Source organism: Mustelus asterias, chromosome 18 (assembly GCF_964213995.1).
Source record: "Mustelus asterias chromosome 18, sMusAst1.hap1.1, whole genome shotgun sequence".
NCBI lineage: Eukaryota > Metazoa > Chordata > Chondrichthyes > Carcharhiniformes > Triakidae > Mustelus > Mustelus asterias.
Genome location: NC_135818.1, coordinates 16988019 through 17012763, shown reverse-complemented (window position 1 = coordinate 17012763; position 24745 = coordinate 16988019). Strand labels below are relative to the sequence as shown.

Below are 24745 nucleotides of genomic sequence, written 5' to 3'. Positions count from 1 at the left end.
GAGGAGAATGTGCAAACTCCACACAGACAGTGACCCAAGCCGGGAATCGAACCCAGGTCCCTGGAGCTGTGAAGCAGCAGTGCTAACCACTGTGCTACCGTGCCGCCTCAGTTTCCTCTCTCAGTCCAAAAGACGTGCTGGTTAGGCGCATTGACCCCATGCTAAATTCTCCCTCAGTGTATTCAAACAGGCACCGGAGTGTGACGACTAGGGCATTTTCACAGTAACCTCATTGCAATGTTAATGTAAGCCTACTTGTGACACTAATAAATAATTTTTTGTAAAATGGTCTCAATCAATAGTCAACCTTTCCTTCCCTATCTTTCCTGACCACTTTTCACACCTTGTATGAAGGAAAATTTCATACCCAGTCCTGCTCTTCATAGAGCCAGATCTCAGTTATCTCCACAACACCATATTCCCACGTGGTTACCTGCACCCCCAGCTCACAAACCTTATTTACCACACCTTCTGTGTTTACATGCCTGCCTTGTAAACCGAATAGAATTCAACCCTTGGTATCATTCTATTCAATCTCTGCTACACCCTCCTCCAAAGCCATCACATCCTTTCTAAATTGCAGTTCCCAGGATAGAATGCAGTATTCTGGGTGGGATTTGACCAGAGTTGCGTACAGCTGGAGGATAGCCACAACCCTTTGCTTTATTTTCTCTGTTGTTCTGGAATACAAAGTATGTGTTACAGTCCTTGTTTGTCATGAGCCACTGTTTTGTCACTCAGTACATACCATCTTATCATGTGTCCTACATCTATTTATACACACCCAGCAATACCGCTGTTAAACTTCAACTCAAAAGCATTTATTTTTAAATTAAAAATAGTTCCGCCTGGTTTAACTGTGACAAGTTATCGGGACTCCTTTTCTGCTTCATTTGGAGTACCAGTAACTGGCATTGGTCCACGAGGCGATATCCTGTGCGTACACAAGGACTTGACAGATGGGTGATACAGTTAGCCATATGGAGGGAAGATTGCCTGCTGCGTTTCTCCAAAGGAAGCTGACCCTCAGTGGAATGGGTTCGCTAAGTTTGACCCTCCCCTCTCCGCTCCTTCCTTTCCTCTGAAAGATGAGATGTGTCAGGAAGAGAGGTTCCATTGTAAGAGCAGCGAGGGCTCGCTAAAGACAATTGGCCAGATTTCCAAAAATTGAAAGCAGGATGCGCAGCTAAGCCCTGATTCACTGCGCGCTCCCTCTACCTGTTCTTTTCGACCTTTATGTTTGTTAGTGTGTGTTTGCCTACTTCACAATCTTTCTGGCTACATACTCTGTGCGTATCTATTTCCCAGTAAATTATACCTCTCAGATTGCCCATTTTTAAAAATTCATTTGTGGGGACATGGGTGTCACTGGCTGGCCAGCATTTGTTACCCATCCCTAGTTGGTTAGCACTGCTGCCTCACAGCGCCAGGGACCTGGGTTTGATTCCCAGGGTTTCCCTGTCCGTGTGGAGTTTGCACATTCTCCCCGTGTCTGCGTGGGTTTCCGCCGGGTGCTCCGGTTTCCTCCCACAGTCCAAAGATGTGCGGGTTAGGTGCATTGGCCATGCTAAATTCTCCCTCAGCGTATCCGAATAGGTGCCGGAGTGGCGACTAGGAGGTTGCCACAGTAACTTCATTGCGGTGTGAATGTGAATAACATTCAGTGTTAATGTAAGCCGACTTGTGACACTAATGAACAAAATTTAAAGTTTAAATTTAAAACTCGGTATGCCCATAGTCAGGGATTTCTATTGGACGACGCCAGTCGAGGAGTTACTTATCTGCCTCCTCCCCCATACAGAAACTCAAGGAGGAGGAACACACTTTTAATATGCACCAGCCAGCTGGTCTCAGCACTCCCCAGAGAGCAAATCCAGAGCACTTCCCCATTTGACAGATTGCTCCATATCACACAGCACGAGGCATTCACCCACCGACTAAATCAGTGTGCGCAGATTCTGAAGGCAAACTCAAATGTTCTGCAGTAGAAAGCAAAAATGAAATGCTGGAAATAGTCAGCAGGTCCATCAGCGGCGACAGAGAGAGATGATGTGGAGATGCCGGCGTTGGACTGGGGTGGGCACAGTGCGAAGTCTCACAACACCAGGCTAAAGTCCAACAGGTTTATTTGGAATCACGAGCTTTCGGAGCGCTGCTCCTTCATTAGGTGATTCACCTGAATTTCACATCTGATTCCAAATAAACCTGTTGGACTTTGACCTGGTGTTGTGAGACTTCTTACAGAGAGAGAGAGACACACAGAGCTAGCAATTTCAGGTCGATGACCCTGTGTTATAGAATCATAGAATCCCTACAGTACAGAGGGAGGCCTTTCGGCCCATCAAGCGTGCACCGACAACAATCCCACCCAAGCCCTATCCCCGTAATCCCACGTATTTACCCTGCTAGTCCCCTGACTCTAAAGGGCAATTTAGCATGGCCAATCCACCTAACACATCTTTGGACTGTGGACTGGAAAATACAGTAAGAAGTCTCACAACACCAGGTTAAAGTCCAACAGGTTTATTTGGTAGCAAATACCATAAGTGGATAACAGATATCCACTCCATCTGACGAAGGAGCTGTGCTCCGAAAGCTTATGGTATTTGCTACCAAATAAACCTGTTGGACTTTAACCTGGTGTTGTGAGACTTCTTACTGTGCTTACCCCAGTCCAACGCCGGCATCTCCACATCATGACTGGAAAATATACAGAGTGTAACAGATTTTAAACAAAATGCAGGGATGTTATGCGGGAAGGAAGGGAGTGCCACATGGAAAGATCTGTGTTATGGTGGGAGGCTGGATTTGCCAAATGACAAAAAAGGGTAGAAATGGGGCAAGTAATGTAACAAAACGGGACCTGGGTTCAATTCCCGGTTCGGGTCACTGTCTGTGTGAAGTTTGCATGTTCTCCCCATGTCTGCATGGGTTTCCTCCGGGTGCTCCGGTTTCCTCCCACAGTCCAAATGTGTGCACGTTAGGTTGATTGCTATGCTAAATTGCCCCTTCGTGTCCCACGACGTGTAGGTTAGATGGATTAGCCATGGGAAATGTATGGGGTCAGAGGGATAGGGTGGGGGAGAGGGCCTGGGTAAGACGCTCGCCGGAATTCTACTGCCCCGCCCACCACAGGATCGGAGCGGCCGGGGTGGGGGTGGGGGGGGGGGGGGGGGGCAACAGAAATGTCCGTTGACCTCGGGCGGGAATTTCCGGTCTCGCTCGAGCGAGGCCATAAAATCCCGTCCGCTCTGTCAGAGACTTTCCGCAGACTCGATGGGCTGAATGGCCCCTTCTGCACTGTAGGGATTCTATGAAAAAAAAGGGGTCTAGAGGAGGTGCAAATGGCAACAGCAGAATCAGTACAACCATTGACCAGTAAAAGTGCGAGGAATGGTGATAATCTGTGAAGCCCTCCCTTTTGACAGCACCTTCTAACTTCCAGCACTTGGGAGGAAGAAAGTTTTGCATTTGGATAGCATCTTTTATGACCACGGGACATTAGAAAGCACGTTACAGCCCAGGAAGTGTCGTTACATTGCAATGCAGGAAGTGCAGCAGTCAGATTACACGCAGGAAGCTCCCACAAACGGCAATGTAATGATGCGTTTCTGTGATGCTGATTACGGGATTGATAGCCACACGTTCTTCTTCGAAATAGTGCCATCTTTTACACCCATCTGAGGGGCTGGTGTTAACTGTCCATCCCTGGTTGTCCTGAGAAGCTAGCTGTGGGTTTTCTTATTGATTTCCTTTAGTCTTTGTAGTTATAACTTTCTTACTGATCGTAAGGAACTCCAGAATGCTGACCGATCCACCACTGATGAAGGGAAATATTGATATGCTAGGACAGTGTATAACATGGATGAGAACTTGGGACTTGCTGGTGATCCCATAATGTTTCTCCTGTCCTTCTGGACTCTATGGCACCTCTACTCAAGAAAAGAGGGAGATAGAAAGCAGGAAACTATAGACCCATTAGCCTGGCGGCACAGTGGTTAGCACTGCTGCCTTACAGCGCCAGGGACCCGGGTTCGATTCCCGGTTTGGGTCACTGTCTGTGCGGAGTTTGCACATTCTCTGCATGGGTTTCCTCCGGTGCTCTGGTTTCCTCCCACAGTCTGAAAGACAAAGAACAAAGAAAATCACAGGAACAGGCCCTTCGGCCCTCCAAGCCGCACCAACCATGCTGCCCAACTGAACTAAAACCCCCTATCCTTCTGGGGACCATATCCCTCTATTCCCATCCTATTTATGTATTTGTCCAAATGCCCCTTAAAAGTCACTATCGTATCTGCTTCCACTACCTCCAGGCACCCACCACCCTCTGTGTAAAAAACCTTGCCTCGTACATCTCCTTTAAACCTTGCTCCTTGAACCTATGCCCCCTAGTAATTGACTCTTCCACCCTGGGAAAAAGCTTCTGACTATCCACTCTGTCCATGCCCCTCATAATCTTGTAGACTTCTATCAGGTCGCCCCTCAACCTCCGTCGTTCCAGTGAGAACAAACCAAGTTTCTCCAACCTCTCCTCATAACTAATGCCCTCCATACCAGGCAACATCCTGGTAAATCTTTTCTGTAACCTCTCCAAAGCCTCCACATCCTTCTGGTAGGCGACCAGAATTGAACACTACATTCCAAGTGTGGTCTTACTAAGGTTCTATAAAGCTGAAACATGACTTGCCAATTTTTAAACTCAATGCCCCGGCCGATGAAGACAAGCATGCGTATGCCTTCTTGACTACCTTCTCCACCTGCATTGCCACTTTCAGTGAGCTGTGTACCTGTACACCCAGATCCCTCTACCTACCAATACTCTTAAGGGATCTGCCATTTACTGTATATTTCCTATCTGTATTAGACCTTCCAAAATGCATTACCTCGTCCAGATTAAACTCCATCTGCCATCTCTCCGCCCAAGTCTCCAACCGATCTATATCCTGCTGTATCCTCTGATGGTCCTCATCGCTATCCGCAAATCCACCAACCTTTGTGTCGTCCGCAAACTTACTAATCGATCCAGTTACGTTTTCCTCCAAATCATTTATATGTATTACAAACAGCAAAGGTCCCAGCACTGATCCCTGAGAAACGCCATGTTCCAGACGTGCTGGTTAGGTGCATTGGCTATGCTAAATTCTCCCGAACAGGCGCCGGAGTGTGGCGACTAGGGGATTTTCACAGTAACTTAATTGCAGTGTCAATGTCAGCCTACTTGTGACACTAATAAATAAAAAGTAGGAGCGGTATAAAAAAAAGCCTCAGCTGCCGTTTAAACATAAAATATGCGTCTCTCTTTCCCAGACAGATAACTGAAGCCCCTTTTGTGATAAGCTCGTTGCAAAGTGCCCTGAGTGTCGCAGGCAGGAAATGTGTTCATCCTAACCAAACCCAAAGGAGGGTCTGGTTGCTCCTTTAAGGATTTGCAAAGCCCAAACATGACCGATTTGAGCCTGCCTGCTGATTGGTAGAGGCTGTGAGGAGTTGCAGTTGCTGAGAGATGTTTGGATGAGGAAGTGAGCAGTGGAGGTGCCATTGGATACATTTCACCATCGGATACACTCTAGCTCCGCCACACAGTGGCGGCCGGATACATCCTGCAAACCTCAGACACGACCTTTTCCTCGGATACATTTGGCAATCGGATATACCGTGTCCCCCCCCTCTCCCTCCCCTTTATACCCCGGGAGAGACCGGATTGCTGTGTGTCTGCCAATGGATACAATGTGAATGTGCCTCTGAGCTGGATTCGGCCGATCGCTTCACTCGGGGGTAAGTTTCAAGCCGAGCTCTTTGTCACTTTTAGCTGGGCCTGGTTCTGCCGGGCCACTCAGTTTCAGATGGTCAGTTTCAGCTCCCCCTGGCTTTACAGGGACCTGGTCAGTTTCAGATGGTCAGTTTCAGATGGTCAGTTTCAGCTCTCCCTGGCTTTAGCAAGGACTGGTCAGTTTTGGCTCTCCCTGGTCAGTTTCAGATTAAGATGGCATTCAGTTTCAGATGGTCAGTTTCAGTTCTGACTGCTGGCCTTCCGGGTGGCTGCAACAGAGGAATTATCAGCCCAGTGTGTCCAGGCAGATTGGCCTGTGGATCCTGTCACTGAGGTTGCTGCAATCGTGTTGTTTCAGATAAAATAAAAACTTCATGTTGGGTGACAACATCTAAAGAGAAAGTTGCATAATTTTCTAACCAAATGTCGACCTATATCATAGTATTTATATTTAAATAGTGATTTAATGAGGGCAAATATTTACTGTCAGATCAGATGCAAACCTTTTGTGTGTATGTGCGTCTGTGTGTATATGTGCGTCTGTGTGTATATGTGCGTCTGTGTGTGTATGTGCATCTGTGTGTGTATGTGCATCTGTGTGTGTATGTGCGTCTGTGTGTGTATGTGCGTCTGTGTGTGTATGTGCGTCTGTGTGTGTATGTGCGTCTGTGTGTGTATGTGCGTCTGTGTGTGTATGTGCGTCTGTGTGGTGTATGTGCGTCTGTGTGTGTATGTGCGTCTGTGTGTGTATGTGTTAAAGGATTTCCTCAGAAGCTCAGGTTAGCTGGAGGTTGCAGTTGGAGAGGAGTTTCAGGAATTATTTTTTAAAATTCCTATTGGCCTTTCTGTCTGCAACTGGAACCTACAATTGCGTTAGAAAATAACCCATAGTTAGCCTGGAGTCCCAAGGATGTTACTGTATCTGATTTCTTTATTCAGACCTACACACACACACACACACGCAACCAGACCTATACACACACACACACACGCAACGAGACCTACACACACACACACACACGCAACCAGACCTACACACACACACGCAACCAGACCTACACACACACACGCAACCAGACCTACACACACAACACACGCAACCAGACCTACACACACACGCAACCAGACCTACACACACACGCACACGCAACCAGACCTACACACACACACATGCAACCAGACCTACACACACACACACACAACCAGACCTACACACACACACACACACACACGCAACCAGACCTACACACACACACACACATGCAACCAGACCTACACGCACACGCAACCAGACCTACACACACACACACACGCAACCAGACCTACACACACAACACACGCAACCAGACCTACACACACACGCAACCAGACCTACACACACACATACACGCAACCAGACCTACACACATACGCAACCAGACCTACACACGCACGCACACACAACCAGACCTACACACACACAACCAGACCTACACGCACACGCAACCAGACCTACACACACACACGCAACCAGACCTACACACACACGCACACACAACCAGACCTACACACACATGCACACACACAACCAGACCTACACACACACACACACACACACACACAGCCAGACCCACGCGTGCACACAGCCAGAACTACGCGCACACACAGCCTGTTCCCCACACACACACAGCTAGACCTGCACACACATGCGCACACAGCCAGACCTACACATATACGCTCGCACATAACCAGACCCACACACGCAACCAGACCTACATGCACACACACCAGACCTGCACACACACGCGCACACACAGTCAGACCCGCGCACACACAGTCAGACCTACACACACACAGCCAGACCCGCACTCACGCACACCCTTGGAGAAAGTGACAGCTCTGTTTGGTTTAGTAATGATGGGCCCAGGGGGGTTAATGGGGGGGGGGGGACAGCGAGCTATCTCGGGACCAGTGGGTAAAACAACCCCACGGTAACATTCCTTTAACAGCTTGGAGAACTTGTATTTTTTTGTGTGGGGTGAAGTTTTAAACGTGCTATCAGCGCTGGAGGAAAGTCCAGAGTAAAATCTAAACAGCTGCTAATAAAAATGTTGCTCCTGGCGTGTGAGTGCCCCGACTCTCTGGGAGGGGAGGGGGGGGTGGCTCAGTGGAGGGTGCTGACCCATTTAAACACAATGGGCCAATGGTCCTGTTAAAACAGTGCCACATGAACACTCTGAGGAACCGCCCACTGTATCATCAACAGCCATTTTCAGCTGAGCTGGGTTCATTTCTAAGATGCAGAGTTGTTATTTTTTTTAAAAATCAGGTCAGTTTTTTCCAAGCCTGTTCTGCCAGCTAGCTTTCACTGGCAGTGAGGGGCACTTATCAAACATTTCTCCAGGCAGGGCAGAGGGAGGAGGAGACAGAAAGCAAGCAGGCTGCATTCACAGAATGTAACAGTTTTCACAAGTTCAGTGTGAAGTCTCACAACACCAGGTTAAAGTCCAACGTGTTTATTTGGAATCACGAGCTTTAGGTGCGGTGGCACAAAGATTGGCACTGCTGACTCACAGAGCCAGGGACCGGGGTTCGATTCCCTGCTTGGGTCACTGTCTGTGTGGAGTTTGCGTGTTCTCCCCGTGACTGCGTGGGTTTCCTCTGGTTTCCACCCACACTCCAAAAATGTGCTGGTTAGGTGCATTGGCCGTGCTAAATTCTCCCTCAGTGTACCCGAACAGGCGCCGGAGTGTGGCGACTAGGGCATTTTCACAGTAACTTCATTGCAGTGTTAATGTAAGCCTACTTGTGACTAATAAATAAATTTTACTTTTCCTTCATCAGGTGAGTGGAGAGTCAGAATATCGTGGGGTTTTAGCTCAACTCCAGTGAACTGAGCACATAATCTAGATCTGCCGCCCTCCCCTCACACACCACCCCTCCACTCACCTGATGAAGGAGCAGCGCTCCGAAAGCTCGTGATTCCAAATAAACCTGTTGGATTTTAACCTGGTGTTGTGAGACTTCTTACTGTGCCCACCCCAGTCCAACGCCGGCATCTCCACATCATGGCTACCACAAGTTCAGGACAGTGGCTTTGCAGGGAGCTGCTGTGTGGTCAGTTTAGGAAACACAGCAGCCAATTAACACACAGCAAACTCCCACAAGCAGCAGTGTTACCATATGATATGGGAGCAGAATTAGGCCATTCAGCCCATCGAGTCTGCTCCGCCATTCAATCATGGCTGATAAGTTTATCAACCCCATTTCCCCGTAACCTCTGATCCCCTTACCAATCAAGAACCTACCTATCTCTGTCTTAAATACACTCAAATGACCTGGCCTCCACAGCATTCTGTTTCAAAGCGAAAGTTTTAAAGTTTATTTATTAGTCTCGGCTTAACATCTCATCCAAAAGACAGAAATTGGTAGATTTCTGGAGTCTAATAACAATTTAAAGTTTATTTATTAGTGTCACAAGTCGGCTTACATTAACACTGCAATGAAGTTACTGTGAAAATCCCCTAGTTGCCACAGTCCGGCGTCTGTTCGGGTATAATGAGGGCGAATTTAGCATGCACCTAACCTGCACGTCTTTCGGACTGTGGGAGGAAACTGGAGCACCCGGAGGAAACCCACGCAGACACGGAGAGAACGTGCAGATTCCCGACCCAAGCTGGGAATCGTGGCAATGAATTCCACAGATTCACCACCTTTTGACTGAAGAAATTCCAAAGATGTGCAGGTTAGGTGGATTGGCCATGCTAAATTGACCCTCGTGTCAGGGGGAGTAGCAGGGTAAATATGTGGGATTACGAGAATAGGGCCTGGGTGGGATTGTGGTCGGTGCAGACTTGATGGGCCGAATGGCCTCCTTCTCGACTGTAGGATTCTATGATGATGATTCTATGAAATTCTTCTTCATCTCGGTTCTGAGGCTGTGTCCTCGGATTCCAGTCTCACCTACTAATGGAAACATCTCCCTGTCCACTCCAACCAGGCCTTTCAGCACACTGTAAGTTTCAATGAGATCCCCGCCCCCAATCATGACCAAATCATCTGCTTTCCGCCTGTTGTTCAAGTGCTGGACCCTGGGGAGTCCATCCCTCTTCTTGGTAGTAGTGTCGTGGGACCTTTTTGTATCTACCTTGAGAGGACAGCTGGAAAGGCAGCGCTCGCTGTGTGAGGGGGGGGGGCGGCAGATCGAGTTTATATGCTCAATTTACTGGAGTTGAACTGAAACCCCATGATATTTCTGACTTTGAGCTCAGTGAGCCCAGGCTGGAGCCTCTCGGTAGATCTTTGGGCACCTCTGGCGAGGGTAAACATTTTGGGTGGGAAATGGTTCACTGTAACTCAGAGAGCACGAGGCTAAAAGCTGACAGAGTCAGACTGGGGGTGACAAGCGATGGGGAAGGTAGGCTGTACAGGCTGATAGAGCAGAGCTGATTGACAAAGCTGTCATCTAATCTGCACTGAGCCTCTCTAATGTGGAGGCTATCGCACTGAGCAAGCCAGCTTGGAATGGAGGAAGTGCTTTTTGATATGAGGAAGAATGACGAGGGGGAGAAATGGGACTTTTTTTTTAAAATAATGGAGATCTTGAGCAGGGAAGTGGTTGAAACTGTGAAGGGATGGGACAAATTGGATAGATATTTTCCACTGGCTGAGGGCTTGCAGTTATATACGATTAGATGGAAGGAAAATGTGGTTTAAAAAAAAATTATTTCATGGGATGTGGGTGTTTCTGACTAACCCAACATTTTATTACCCGTGCCTAATTGCCCTTGAGAAAGTGGTGGTAATATACAATCCCTACAGTGCAGAAGGAGGCCCATTCGGCCCATCAAGTCTGCACTGACCACAATCCCACCCAAGCCCTTTCCCCATAACCCCATGCATTTCCCTGCTAATCCTCCTAACGCGAAGGGACAACTTAGCACGGCCAGTCGGCCTAACCCACGTATCTTCGAAGTGTGGGAGGAAACAGTAGCACCCAAAGGAAACCCATGCAGACACGGGGAGAACATGCAAACTCCACACAGACAGTGATCCAAGCCGGGAATTGAGGTCACTGTCTGCGTGGAGTTCGCACGTTCTTGAACCACTGCAGTCCATGTGCTGTAGGTACACCCAGAGTGCTGTTAGGGAGGCGATTCCAGGATTTTGACCCAGTGACGGCGAAAGAACGGCGATACATTTAAACGTCAGGATGGTGAATGACTTGAAGGGGTACTTGCAGGTGGTGGTATTCCCATGTATCTGCTGCCCCTATCCTTCTAGGATGTAGCAGTCACAGGTTTGGAAGGTGCTGTCAAAGATGCCTTAAGTGAGTTGTTGCAATACATCTTGTAGATGGTACACACTGCTGCTACTGAGCGTTAGTGGTGGAGGGGTTGGATGTTGAAGGTGGTGGCTGGGGTAGCAGTCAAGCAGGCAGCTTCGTCCCGGATGGTGTTGAGCTTCTTGAGTGTTGTTGGAGCTGCACCCATCCAGGCAAGTGGGGAGTATTCCATCACTCTCCTGACTTGTGCCTTGTAGATGGTGGACAGGCTTCGGGGAAGTCCAAATCCAACAGTGGCCCAAGCTGGGAATCGAACCCGGGTCCCTGGAGCTGTGAGGCAGCAGTGTTAACCACTGTGCCACCGTGCTGCCCACTATGGAGGGTATTGGCACAGTGATCTGTTTTCATGGATTTTCCATTAATTCTACGTTTCATTTCGTTGTTCGTGCACGGATGCTTTCCAGACGGAGTCAGTGATTGGTATCAGAATCTAGTCGACTTCCTCCTCCCACCCCAGGGAGACTGAAACAATTTGCATGGCCTCTCCCATCTCCCATATGGTTGACATCATTGGACCCAGCAGCTGGTCAAACCTCCAGATCTTGCAAATCAGTCTTGCACACTTTTCCGCCACAGGGTATTCATCAACTGAGCTGGCCAAGGGTTAATTCTCACTTCCTCGCTGTGAAATCCTGAGATCTTTCTGGTGACGTTCTTGGTTGCAACGTCCCAGTAAAGTCCACCAGTTATTCGGCAAAATTCTTGAGGAGGTGGGTGGGGAAGTTTCAGTCACAATGCCTGTTTTATGTTCCTTTTAGAATGGAATAGAATAGAAATCCTACAGTGCAGAAGCCTATCGAGCCTGCACCGACAATAATCCCGCCCAGGGTCTATTTCTGTAACCCCAGCATTTACCCTGCTAATCCCCCTGACACTGAGGTTAATTTAGCACGGCCAACCAACCAAACCCACACGCACGTCTTTGGAATGTGGGAGGAAACCCACACCGACACGGGGAGAATTTGCAGACTCCACACAGACAGTGACCCAAGCTGGGAATTGAACCCGGGTCCCTGGCGCTGTGAGGCAGCAGTGCTAACCACTGTGCCACCGTGCTGCCCTAATTTCTCGGGGTAATTGCATTTGGCCAATGTTCCCATTAGGTATCAAACCCACCCAGGGTTCGAAATGAAGCAAAGCATCCTTTTGGGCACGCCCACCAAACCTCAAGGGCAGCTCGGCTTCGATACAATGTAAACCATTGAAGAAGCCATATGGTATGCTTGCCTTTATAGGATGGGGTATAGAGTATAAAAGCTGGAGTCTGATGTTGCAGCTGTATAGAACGCTGGTTAGGCCACATTTGGAGTACTGCGTCCAGTTCTGGTCACCGCACTACCAGAAGGACGTGGAGGCTTTAGAGAGAGTGCAGAGAAGGTTTACCAGGATGTTGCCTGGCATGGAGGGACTTAGCTATGAGGAGAGATTGGGTAAACTGGGTTTGTTCTCCCTGGAAAGACGGAGAATGAGGGGAGACCTAATAGAGGTGTACAAAATTATGAAGGGTATAGATAGGGTGAACAGTGGGAAGCTTTTTCCCAGGTCGGAGGTGATGATCACGAGGGGTCACGGGCTCAAGGTGAGAGGAGCGAGGTATAACTCAGATATCAGAGGGACGTTTTTTACACAGAGAGTGGTGGGGGCCTGGAATGCACTGCCAAGTAGGGTGGTGGAGGCAGACACGCTGGCATCGTTTAAGACTTACCTGGATAGTCACATGAGCAGTCTGGGAATGGAGGGATACATACGAATGGTCTAGTTGGACCAATGAGCGGCACAGGCTTGGAGGGCCGAAGGGCCTGTTTCCTGTGCTGTACTGTTCTTTGTTCTTTTGTTCTTTATTGTCCCATCAAACAGTCCCAGATCAACAGCAGTGTGGGGTGACTAGAGCTGCACTCTATCCTGCCCCTGGATGCTGTCTGGTGCTAATTTAGCATCCATTTATGCTGAATCAGCTGTGACGAAGGGTCATCCAGACTCTCAAATGTTGGCTCTATTCTCTCTCCACAGATGCTGTCTGACCTGAGGAGATTTTCCAGCATTTTCTGTGGGGTTTTTTGTATGCTGATTTAGGACTGCCGTAGTCACATTGCTAATAACTAGGTCGGACCTGTTTCACATACCAACCATGATGGAGAGGAAGCTTTCAATATTACAATGTGGACTGCTTTGCAACTCGGACTGTGGAGACGGGACGGGGTGGTGTTGTGGTGGGAACGGTATTTACACTTTCTGATCCTTCTTCCCATTTTTATTTGAACTCTGTGCTGTGAGAATGTCACACAGAATACCCCAATCCAATGCGGCTTGATCTGTGTATGTATCGGTCGTGTTTAGTCTCCTGCGTAGGGAGCATTCCTGTCGGATATTTGAATGAAAGTGATTTATATTGCTTGGGAAAATAAGTTGAGTTATTCGTTCCGCATTTTACAAAAAAAAAATCTCCCCGGCTGAACTCGAGTTGGCCGTACAGTGGGAAGCATCTGAGAATGAGAAAGCAGAACAGACTGTTTCACTTCCGAGCCAGTTACTCATACTTTGTGTAGACTGCACTTATGCCCGTGTCATATTTAATTGTGTCTTAATCACTGTGTTTGTCTCTCTCTGTTCCCGGTTCTTGCATGTTGCAACCCTTATTTCTGTGAAATCCTTCTTGAGTTTTTTATCAGGAAGCAGTGGGTTCCAGTTTCCTGGGAACCATTTTTTTTCAGTTTTGCTGTCTGTTTTTTAACATCTCTGACCTAGTGGCTGTGTCTGGTAAAGTAAGAAAGGGTTTTAAACACTGCTTGTCACGACATTATGTTGTCCCGAAGGGCTTTATAGCCAAAGTAGCTTTTTGAAGTGTCCTCACTGTTGGAAGATATGGAAATGTGGCGGCCAATTGGCGCAACACCAGGCCTGACTGCGAGGCCCGGGTCCGACTGACTGCGAGGCCCGGGTCTGACTGACTGCGAGGCCCAGGCCCAGCTGCCAGGCCCAGGCCCGACAGGAACACTAGGCCCGAACTGCGAGGCCCAGGCCCGACTGACTGCGAGGCCCGGGTCTGACTGACTGCGAGGCCCAGGCCCAGGCCCAGCTGCCAGGCCCAGGCCCGACAGGAACACTAGGCCCGAACTGCGAGGCCCAGGCCCGACTGACTGCGAGGCCCGGGTCCGACTGACTGCGAGGCCCGGGTCCGACTGACTGCGAGGCCCAGGCCCGACAGGAACACTAGGCCCGAACTGCGAGGCCTAGGCCCGACTGACTGCGAGGCTCGGGCCCGGCTGCCAGGCCCAGGCCCGACAGGAACACCAGACCCCAACTGCAAGGCCCGGGTCCGAACTGCGAGGCCCAGACCCGACAGGAACGTCGGGCCCGACTGCGATTGCTGAAGACACGTTGGCCGGATGATCTGTTCCAGTGATGTTTGAAAAATGAATATTGACCGGGCTATGGTTGACTCTTAAATGCCCTCTGAAGTGGCCCGAGCAAGCCACTCAGTTCATGAGCAGTTGGGGATGGGCAAAAAATGCTGGCCCAGCCAGTGACGCCCACATCTTCTGAATGAATAAAAAGAAAGGCGACCTTCCCTGCTTTCTGGATAGTGCCATGGGATCTTTTATGCCCGTCTCAGAGGGCAGATGGGGGTCTTGGTTTAACATGTCATCCAATAGGCGACACTCCCTCAGTTACAACACTGAAGTGTCGAGTTGCTTCTCCGGAATGGGCCTTGAAGCCACGGCCTTCTGACTGGTGTGGAGAATGCTCCATCTGCGCTCCGAAAGCTAATGGTATTTGCTACCAAATAAACCTGTTGGACTTTAACCTGGTGGTGTTAAAACCCTTACTGTGGAGAATGCTGCCAGCTGAACTAAGGCAGACCGGTTCAAATAAGGAGCTGAAGCTTTTCACAGCGGATAGCTGTGAGCATGAGCCAGAGGGGATCCCGGATCTGCCTCTTGCTCCATGCTGACATAGGTTGTCAGGTGTCCACCTGTTACCCTCCAGCTTAGCTTGGCAGCTCTTGAGTCAGGATGAGGGAAATCAGGTGGCCTTCTGCGACTTCCAACCATTGTTTCCCATCCCCCTCTCCACGATGTGCCACGTCTTGGACTTTGAGCTCAGTTACATTCTGCTCTGTTAATTTTGTAAAGATCTGTATCAGTGCTGTACTGTGCGTGTAAGTGTCACAAGGTTGTGAATTCAGGCCCCACACCTGGCTCTGGTGTACAAAATTCAGGTCAACACTGGAGCGCTGCATTGTCAGATGAGAAGCTAAACTGAGACCCCATCCGCCCCCTCAGGCAGAGATAGAATCAGAGAATCCCTACAGTGCAGAAAGAGGCCATTTGGCCCATTGAGCCTGAACCGATAACAATCTCACCCAGGCCCTATCCCTGTAACCCCATGTAGTTACCCTGCTAATTCTTCTAGTGTTAAGGGGCAATTTAGCATGGCCAATCAACCTCACCCGCTCATCTTTGGACTGCCGCCTTAAAATTCGATGGCACTATTGGGGAAAAGAGCAGTGTTCTGGCCAATATCGATCCCTCAAGCAACACCACTAAGAACAGAGTATCCTTGTTAGCGGGAGCTTGCTCTGCACAGGTTGGCTGCCACGTTTCCTACATTACAACAGGGGCTACACTTCAGAAGGTAGGTACTGGCAGCAAAGCACTTTGAGGTGTTCCGAGGATGTGAAAGGCGCTATATAAAATGTAAACTTAAAGAGCGCACGGTGGCACAGTGGTTAGCACTGCTGCTTCACAGCGCCAGGGACCCGGGTTCAATTCCGGCCTCAGGTGACTGTGTGGAGTTTGCACGTTCTCCCCGTGTCTGTGTGGGTTTCCTCCCACACTCCAAAGATGTGCGGATTAAGTGGAATGGCCATGTCAAACTGCCCCTTAGTGTCCCTAGATATATATATAAAAGTTAGGGGGACTAGTGGGGTAAAATACATGGGGTTATGGGGATAGAGCCTGGGTAAGAGACGGTGCAGACTCAGTGGGCTGAATGGCCTCCTTCTGCACTGTAGAGATTCCATGATCTGTCTTTTAAATGCACCCTCATCTATTGCTATCACAGTGCTGATAGCAGCTCCTTAACGATGGTTTCTTTGTTAATGAAGGAAAAAGAGAAAAGTAATTGAGTGGAATCATTGGCTTTCTCTCCTCAGAGATCCTGCCTGATCTGTCGAGGAATTCCAGCATTTTCTGTGTTTGTTTTGGATTTCCAGCAATGCTTTGGGAAGACAGAAAGGGGATGGATAAGCAGCCAGCTCTCAGATTTCCACATCTTCCTCTTCCCCTCTCCTCTCTTAATCTCTGGCCCCGTCAGCCCACCATCCCGCTCCTGAGCATCGTTGTCTTGTTTGTTGCAAACTCTTCTCTTCCATGCTCCTGCTCTGGGAATCCTTCTCCACTTCTCCCCTTCATCCTTTGGCCTCGTGGCCAATCCAAACCTCTCTCCCATGGCCCCGCTGTTTGTTTCCCTCAGTGAAACACCTTTGGGACATTTTGTCATTGAAGGGCACTGTAAATAAATGGTGCTGATGTGGTACGCTCAGGCTCTGGGAAAGGACGTCATAGAATTCCGACAGTGCAGAAAGAGGCCATTCGGCCCATCGAGTCTACACCGACCACAATCCCACCCAGGCCCTATCCCCGTAACCCCATGAATTTACCCTAGCTAGTTCCCCCTGACACTAAGGAGCAATTTAGCATGGCCAATCCACTTAACCTGTGCATCTTTGGACTGTGGGAGGAAACCGGAGCACCCGGAGGAAACCCACACAGACATGGGGAGAATGTGCAAACTCCGCACGGACAGTGACCCAATCTGGGAATTGAATCGGCACGGTAGCACAGTGGTTAGCACTGCTGCTTCACAGCTCCAGGGACCTGGGTTCGATTCCTGGCTTGGGTCACTGTCTGTGTGGAGTTTGCACATTCTCCTCGTGTCTGCGTGGGTTTCCTCCGGGTGCTCCGGTTTCCTCCCACCGTCCAAAGATGTGCAGGTTAGGTTGATTGGCCATGCTAAAATTGCCCCTTCGAGTCCTGAGATGTCTAGGTTAGAGGGATTAGTGGGTGGGATATGGGGATAGGGCCTGGGTGGGATTGTGGTCGGTGCAGACTCGATGGGCCGAAGGGCCTCTTTCTGCACTATAGGGTATCTATCTAATCTGGGTCCCTGGCGCTGTGAGACAGCAGCGTGAACCACTGTGCCACCGTGCTGCCCCTGGATAGGCCTGTGGATCAAGCTGCAGCCTGCCTGGGGTTGCCAACCCCTTTTGGAAGCATCCCTGGAGGTTTAATCACATGACCTCCTGCTGCCAATCATCCCACCCCCCACGTAGCTGCCATTGTTTGCCTGACATGTCCATCTGAGCTGGACCCCGCCTTCCCAGCCAATTGGAAAGTGAGCAAACTCTTGTCTGACAGTCAAATCAGCAACCCTTTTCCCATCTCTAAACTTTAAAAAATAAATAACAAATTTTGAAGGCAGCTTTTACACATGCCCATTTGTGTGTATGAGTTGCTTACTGCAAGAAAGATTCATTTTTAATTCTTCCCATCTCCAGGGCAATCCGAATTGAGGAATCAGAGAACATGGAAATAGGGTTGGGTTGGGAGCTGGGTGTGGCTGTGGAAAATCCCGTCAGGATTAACAGTGGAATTTTAAGGATGACGTCTCTCACTTCTTCCTGCAGTTTCGAGGAAACTTGTCTAGTGTTGACCTTAAAGTTACATCTATTAAGAGCTTTGATTTGTCACAGTAAGGATTTAACTGTATAACTCCCTCATTACAATGGTTTTTTCACTCTGCTCCAGTGTGTATGGAAACTCAGAGGCAAACTGGCTGACAATTCATGCTTGGGGCTACCAACATGGCGCATGGTGAGGGTGGCACGGTGGCACAGTGGTTAACACTGCTACCCCACAGCGCCAGGGACCCAGGTTCAATTCTGGCCTCGGGTCACTGTCTGTGTGGAGTTTGCACGTTCTCCCCGTGTCTGCGTGGGTTTCCTCCGGGTGCTCCGGTTTCCTCCCACAGTCCGAAAGATGTGCGGGTTAGGTGGATTAGCCATGCTAAAAATTGCCCTTGGTGTCCCGAGATGCGTAGGTTAGAGGGATTAGTGGGTAAATATGTAGGGATATGGGGGTAGGGCCTGGGTGGGATTGTGGTCGGTGCAGACTCAATGGGCTGAATGGCCTCTTTCTGTACTGTAGGGTTTCTATGATTTCTATGAGCAGATTTCCTCCTTTAAAGGACATTGGTGAACCAGATGGGTTTTTCCGACAATCATAGAAACATAGAAAACTACAGCACAAAACAGGCCCTTCGGCCCCACAAGTTGTGCCGAACATATCCCTACCTTTTAGGCCTACCTATAGCCCTCCATCCTATTAAGTCCCATGTACTCATCCAGGAGTCTCTTAAAAGACCCGATTGAGTTTGCCTCCACCACCACTGACGGCAGCCGATTCCACTCGCCCACCACCCTCTGTGTGAAAAACTTCCCCCTAACATTTCCCCTGTACCTACCCCCCAGCACCTTAAACCTGTGTCCTCTCGTAGCAACCATTTCCACCCTGGGAAAAAGCCTCTGAGAGTCCACCCGATCTATGCCTCCACCAATGATAGAATTTCATGTTATGTTTCCGTGTGAGGAGGTTAAGTGCAAAATTAATTTTTTTATTCATTCGTGGGACATGTGCATCGCTGGCTGGCTGGCATTATTGCCCATCCCTAGTTGTCCTTGAGAAGGTGGTGATGAGCTGCCTTCTTGAATCGCTGCAGTCCATGTGCTGTGGGTTGACCCACAATGCCGTTGGGGAGGGAATTCAAGCATTTTGACCCAGCGACTGCGAAGGAACAGTGATATTTTTTCAAGGCAGGATGGTGAATGGTTTGGAGGGGAACTTGCAGATGGTGGGATTCCCATGTATCTGCTGCCCTTGTCCTTCTACAATGATGGATGAGGTCTTGCATCAAGAGTTCAGGGAGCTCAGCAACAGATTAAAATGCAGGACCTCAAAGGTTGCAACCTTTGGATTGCTCCTAGTGCCATGTGTTAGCAAGTACAGAAATAGGAAATTAGGGCAGATGAATGCATATCTCAAGAGTGGTTTCATGGTCATCAGTAGATTCTGAATCCCAGATATTTTTTATTGAATTTAAATTCCACCATCTGCCGTGGTGGGATTCAAACCTGGGTCCCCAGAACATTAGCTGAGTTTCTGGGTTAATAGTGATAACACCACTCGGCCATCGCCTCCCCTCCCGAGTGCTCCCTCCCCCTTCAACCTCTGCTGCAACACCACCCATCCACCTTCGGGCCTCACACTTAACCTGATCCTGGACTCCCGGGTGTTGGACCCAGGGGAGTGCTCACAGTCCCAGTCTTGCCCACTGCAGCTTCTGACGCTGCAGGGACTAGACTGCTCTCCGAGGTGGGACATCCTCCCAAGGAAAGGGGTGGAAGTCCCAATTCCAGTTGGTTATTGCTCCTTGGAGTGTTAAGTGGCTGTGGGGAAGGGATGTGATCTCCACCCACTGTTTGCATGATGGTTTAGGGAAACTCTTCCCTTCTAACGATCTTGGCCAAAGTCCTAGAACAATAGAAAAGTTACAACACAGAAGGAGGCCATTTGGTACATCTTGTCCATGCTAGCCCAAGGCACCCAGGTGCCCTCTCTAATCCCACCTTCATGCACCCGGCCCACAGCTAACAGCACTTAGGGTGCAGACCCAGGTACTTTTAAAAAGATTTTAGGGTCTCTGCTTCCACCACCAACTCGAGCAGCGAATTCCAGACACCACCGCCGTCTGCGTCAAAACATTCTTCCTCGCGTTCCCTCTACACCTTCTGCCACTTGTCTTGAATATATGTCCCCTGGGCGGCACGGTGGCACAGTGGTTAGCACTGCTGTCTCAGAGCGCCAGGGACCCGGGTTCAATTTCCAGCTTGGGTCACTGTCGGTGCGGAGTCTACACATTCTCCCCGTGTCTGCGTGGGTATCGTCCGGGTGCTCCGGTTTCCTCCCACAGTCTGAAAGATGTGCTGGTTAGGGTGCATTGGCCATGCTAAATTCTCCCTCAGTGTACCCGAACAGGAGTGTGGCGACTAGGGGATTTTCACAGTAACTTCATTGCAGTGTTAATGTAAGCCTACTTGTGACTAATAAATAAAGTTCAACTGGTTATAGAATTCTCCACCAAGGGAAACAATCCTGTCCACTCTTATCTCTTCCCCTCATGATTTTGTACACCTCTGTCAGGTCACCCCTCAGCCTTCTTTATCCCAAGGAAAATACCCCCAACCTATCCAATCTCTCCTCATGGCTACACCTTTCCAGCCCTGGCATAATTCTTGTAAACCTCCTCTGCACTCTCTCCAGAGCAGTTACTGGAGTGTGGTGATTGGAGCTGCACGCAGTGCTCCAGCTGTGGCCTCCCCAGTGTTTTGTACAATTCCAACATTATATCCTTATTTGCTTGTCCATCAACTGCATTCCTACAATCAAACGTCGCGGTTAAAGTCCTCGACCTCACCTTCACTTCACGCTGTGACCTCCCTCCAATGATGTCGGACGGAGTGTAAGATGAAAAAGCGGCTGTTAAAATTGGGATTTTTGTGGGAGTCAAACAAGGATGTTCTTATTTGTCACAGATCAAAGCTCTTAGACTTAGCATTGCAGAACGGCACAGGTCAATATTGGACACCATTTCTGGCTTGAATCTCTGATATTTGCATTCTCTCTGTATCCTCTCCTCCCTTTTCCCCGTCATTCCATGGCCTCAGCCCTGCAGCTCCCTCTCTGAAAGAGGTTTAGGGAGGGAATTCCAGAGCTTGGGGCTTCAGCAGCTGGAGGCATGGCCCCCAGTGATGGGGTGAATAAAATGCCAGATATAGAGGAATGTGGAGTCGGAGGAAGTTACAGAGACGTGGAGGCCATGATGAGTTTGAATATAAGAATGGGAGCTTTAAATGGGGGACTATCAGGAGCCATTATAAAGTAGAAAGCATAGGGCAGCCTGGTGGCACAGTGGTTACCTTCACAGCGCCAGGGACCCAGGTTCAATTCCAGCCTCGGGTCACTGTCTGTGTGGAGTTTGCACCTTCTCCCCGTGTCTGCGTGGGTTTCCTCCGGGTGCTCCGGTTTCCTCCCACAGTCCAAAGATGTGCGGGTTAGGTTGATTGGCCATACTAAAAATTGCCCCTTAGTGTCCTGAGATGCGTAGGTTAGAGGGATTAGTGGGTAAATATGTAGGGATATGAGAGTAGGGCCTGGGTGGGATTGTGGTCGGTGCAGACTCGATGGGCCGAATGGCCTCTTTCTGTACTGTAGGGTTTCTATGATTTCTTTCTATGAAGTAAGGCTTACATTAACGCTGCAATGAAGTTACTGTGAAATTCCCCTAGTCGCCACACACCGGTGCCTGTTTCGGTCAATGCACCTAACCAGTACGTCTTTCGGACTGTGGGAGGAAACCGGAGCACCTGGAGGAAACCCACGCAGACACGGGGAGAATGTGCAAACTCCACACAGACAGTGACCCAAGCTGGGAATCGAACCTGGGTCGATTCCACTGACCACTGTGCCGCCAGGGTAACAGGGTAAATATGTGGGGTTACGGGCATAGGGCCTGGGTGGGATTGTGGTTGGTGCAGACTAGATGGGCTGAATGGCCTCCTTCTGCACTGATTCTATGATAAGGGTGGTGGGTGAAGGGTCAGGGCCAGAATATGGACAGCAAAGTTTTGGGTCGGTTCAAATTGATGGAAGATGTGAGGCTGGTCAAGAAAGCATTGGAATAATTCAGTGTTGAGGGTTGTCCCCGCTTTCCCTTCTTGGCTCACTCCTTTATCTAGTAATCTGTATCTCCTCCTCCTGCTTAATGTGATTTGGGCCATCTCTTTACGTCAGAGCTGCAATATAAATACAACTTGCTGCTTTGGAGACAAGGCAGTTGAATAATCACATTCACATCCGCGACCTCTGCTTGAGGTAGTGTTCCAGGGCTCCTGTACAAGGGGGAACTGCCGAAGTCAGGCACATCTACATCAAATAAAAATAAAATGCTGGAATCTGAAACAAAACCAGAAGATGCTGGAAAACTTCAGCAGGTCTGACAGCACCTGTGGGGAGAGAATAGCGCCAACGTTTCGAGTCTGGATAACCCTTCGAAGGGTCATCCAGACTTGAAACATTGACTCTATTCACTCTTCAGAGATGCTGTCAGACCTGCTGAGATTTTCCAGCATCTTCTGGTTTTGTTTCAAACACATCTCCAACTTGACTGAGCTGTGGCTCAGTGGTCATTTTCTCACCAGCGAACCAGGGAGGTTGTGAGTTCAAGTCCCGTTCCAGGGGCTTGGGTGTTTCATGTCGGCTGATTGTCCCACCGCAGGCTTGAGAGAGTGCTGCAGTGTTGGAGATGCCACCCTTCAGGTGAGACATTATAGAGATCCATAGAAGGAGGCCATTTGGCCCATTGAGCCTGCACCGAACACAATCCCACCCAGGCCCTATTCCCGTAACCCCACATATTTACCCTGCTAATCCCCTGACTCTAGGGTCAATTTAGCATGGCCAATCAACCTAACCCGCACATCTTTGGACTGTGAGAGGAAACCCACGCAGACATGGGGAGAATGTGCAAACTCCACACAGACAGTGACCGGAGGCCGGAATTGAACCCGGGCCCTGGCGCTGTGAGGCAGCAGTGCTAACCACTGTGCCGCCCTAAAAGCCGAGGCTCTTGGGTGGAGGTAGAGAATGCCAGGCGCCATTTTGAAGAAAAGCAAGAGAGTTTGGGCCAATATTTATGATGGAAGCAGATAAGAGATTAAAACAGATTACCCAGTCATTATCACGTTGCTCTATCTTAAATTGTCTGTATGCAAATTGGCGACCATATTTTCTGTAAGTGACTACACTCGAAAGTACTTAATTGACTTGGGGACATCCTGCAGTCATGGGAGCAAAATATAAATGCAAATTCACACTTTTCCTTTGTCTTGGATGTACCAACACACTAACTGTTTCTGTTTTCTTTTCCTCGCCTCCTGGTGCAGTTTGAAACTTTTGGAGAATTGCCTTAAGTCTCCTGGGCTGAAAATGTGCGATGGGATGGTTGGGCAGAAGAGCCACAGGCCACACGGAGTAACGTTGCTTCTGTTGGTGCTTCTTACTTGTGTCTTCAAAGGATTGGCGTCATCTGGTAGGTCTTTGATTCCGGGGATGAGGGGGTTGATGAAGAGAGATTAAACAGTTTGGGCTTGTACTCGCTTAGAAGGGCAAGAGGAGATCTAATCGAGGTATCGAAAATACTAGGGGTTGATAAAGTAAATGTAGACCAAATGTTTCCCCTTGTGAGGCAGGACATCCATCCAGGCGTAAAAATCTCTGACCCTCCTGTGTGACATTGGATCAAAAACAGGAATGTACATTTATATCAGATCTTGAAAGTTGCGATTTTCAATGAAGTAACAGAGGGTTGATGCTCAGTTGATATGGTATACATGGGCTCCCAGAAGGCATTTGATAAAGTACCACATGGCAGGCTTTTTAGCGGTTTTGAAACCCAAAGAATGAAAAGAAAATGAAAGTAGTGTCACAAGTAGACTTACGTTAACACTGCAATGAAGTTACTGTGAAAACCCCCTGGTTGCCACACTCCGGCGTCTGTTCGGTTACACTGAGGGAGAATTTAGCACGGCCAATGCACCTAACCAGCACGTCTTTTGGACTGTGGGAGGAAACCAGAGCACCCGGAGGAAACCCATGCAGACACGGGGAGAACATGCAAACTCCACACAGACAGTGACCTAAACTGGGAATTGAACCCGGGTCCCTGGCACCGTGAGACAGCGGTGCTAACCACTGAGCCACCGTGCCGTCCTAGAATTTAGCATGGTGTGTTTTTGGAGGTGTTGTAGTGAGTTCCTCGATTTGCCAGCGAGTGTTGTTACATCCTCGCTGTGTGAGATTTTGATTATTCTACTCATCTTTTGAATCTGTAAGATATTTGGAATTTATTCATTAAGCACTTTTCTATGGTCTGGTTTGAATTTCTACTGGGTGGAATGTTTTACAGGAAAGCTATTGTTTGTAAAGAAACACAATTGTTTTCTTGACTAAGTTCTTCTGAGCTTGGAGTTAAAGCAGCTGCATAACTTCTAATGGCCACAAAATAATCGGGGTGGCACAGTGGTTAGCACTGCTGCCTCACAGTGCCAGGGACCCGTATTCAATTCCTGGATTGGGTCACTGTCTGTGCGGAGTAGAATCATAGAATCCCTACAGTGCAGAAGGAGGCCATTCAGCCCATCGAGTCTGTGCCGACCACAGTCCCACCCATCCCCTATCCCCATAACCCCATGCATTTACCTTAACTAGTCTTCCTGACAAGGGACAAATTTAGCACAGTCAATCCACCTAACCCGCACATCTTTGGACTGTGGGAAGAAACCGGAGCACCCGGAGGAAACCCACGCAGACACGGGGAGAACGTGCAGACTCCACACAGACAGTGACCCAAGCGTGGAATCGAACCCGGGTCCCTGGCGCTGTGAGGCAGCAGTGCTAACCGCTGTGCTAACGTGTCTGCACGTTCTCCCCGTGTCTACGTGGGTTTCCTCCGGGTGCTCTGGTTTCCCCCCTCAG

General features: G+C 49.2%; 1 protein-coding gene across 1 annotated transcript in view; it reads left to right on the top strand.

The window, feature by feature from the left end:
• The first annotated feature begins 5585 nt into the window (after positions 1-5585).
• Positions 5586-24745, top strand: part of susd6 (sushi domain containing 6) — a 66378-nt gene continuing 47218 nt past the window's right edge. Inside the window, exons 1-2 of the mRNA XM_078233453.1 lie at positions 5586-5775; positions 23155-23300. Coding sequence (XP_078089579.1) covers positions 23198-23300 — 103 coding nt within the window. The 5' untranslated portion in view covers positions 5586-5775; positions 23155-23197. The remainder of the gene's footprint in view (positions 5776-23154; positions 23301-24745) is intronic.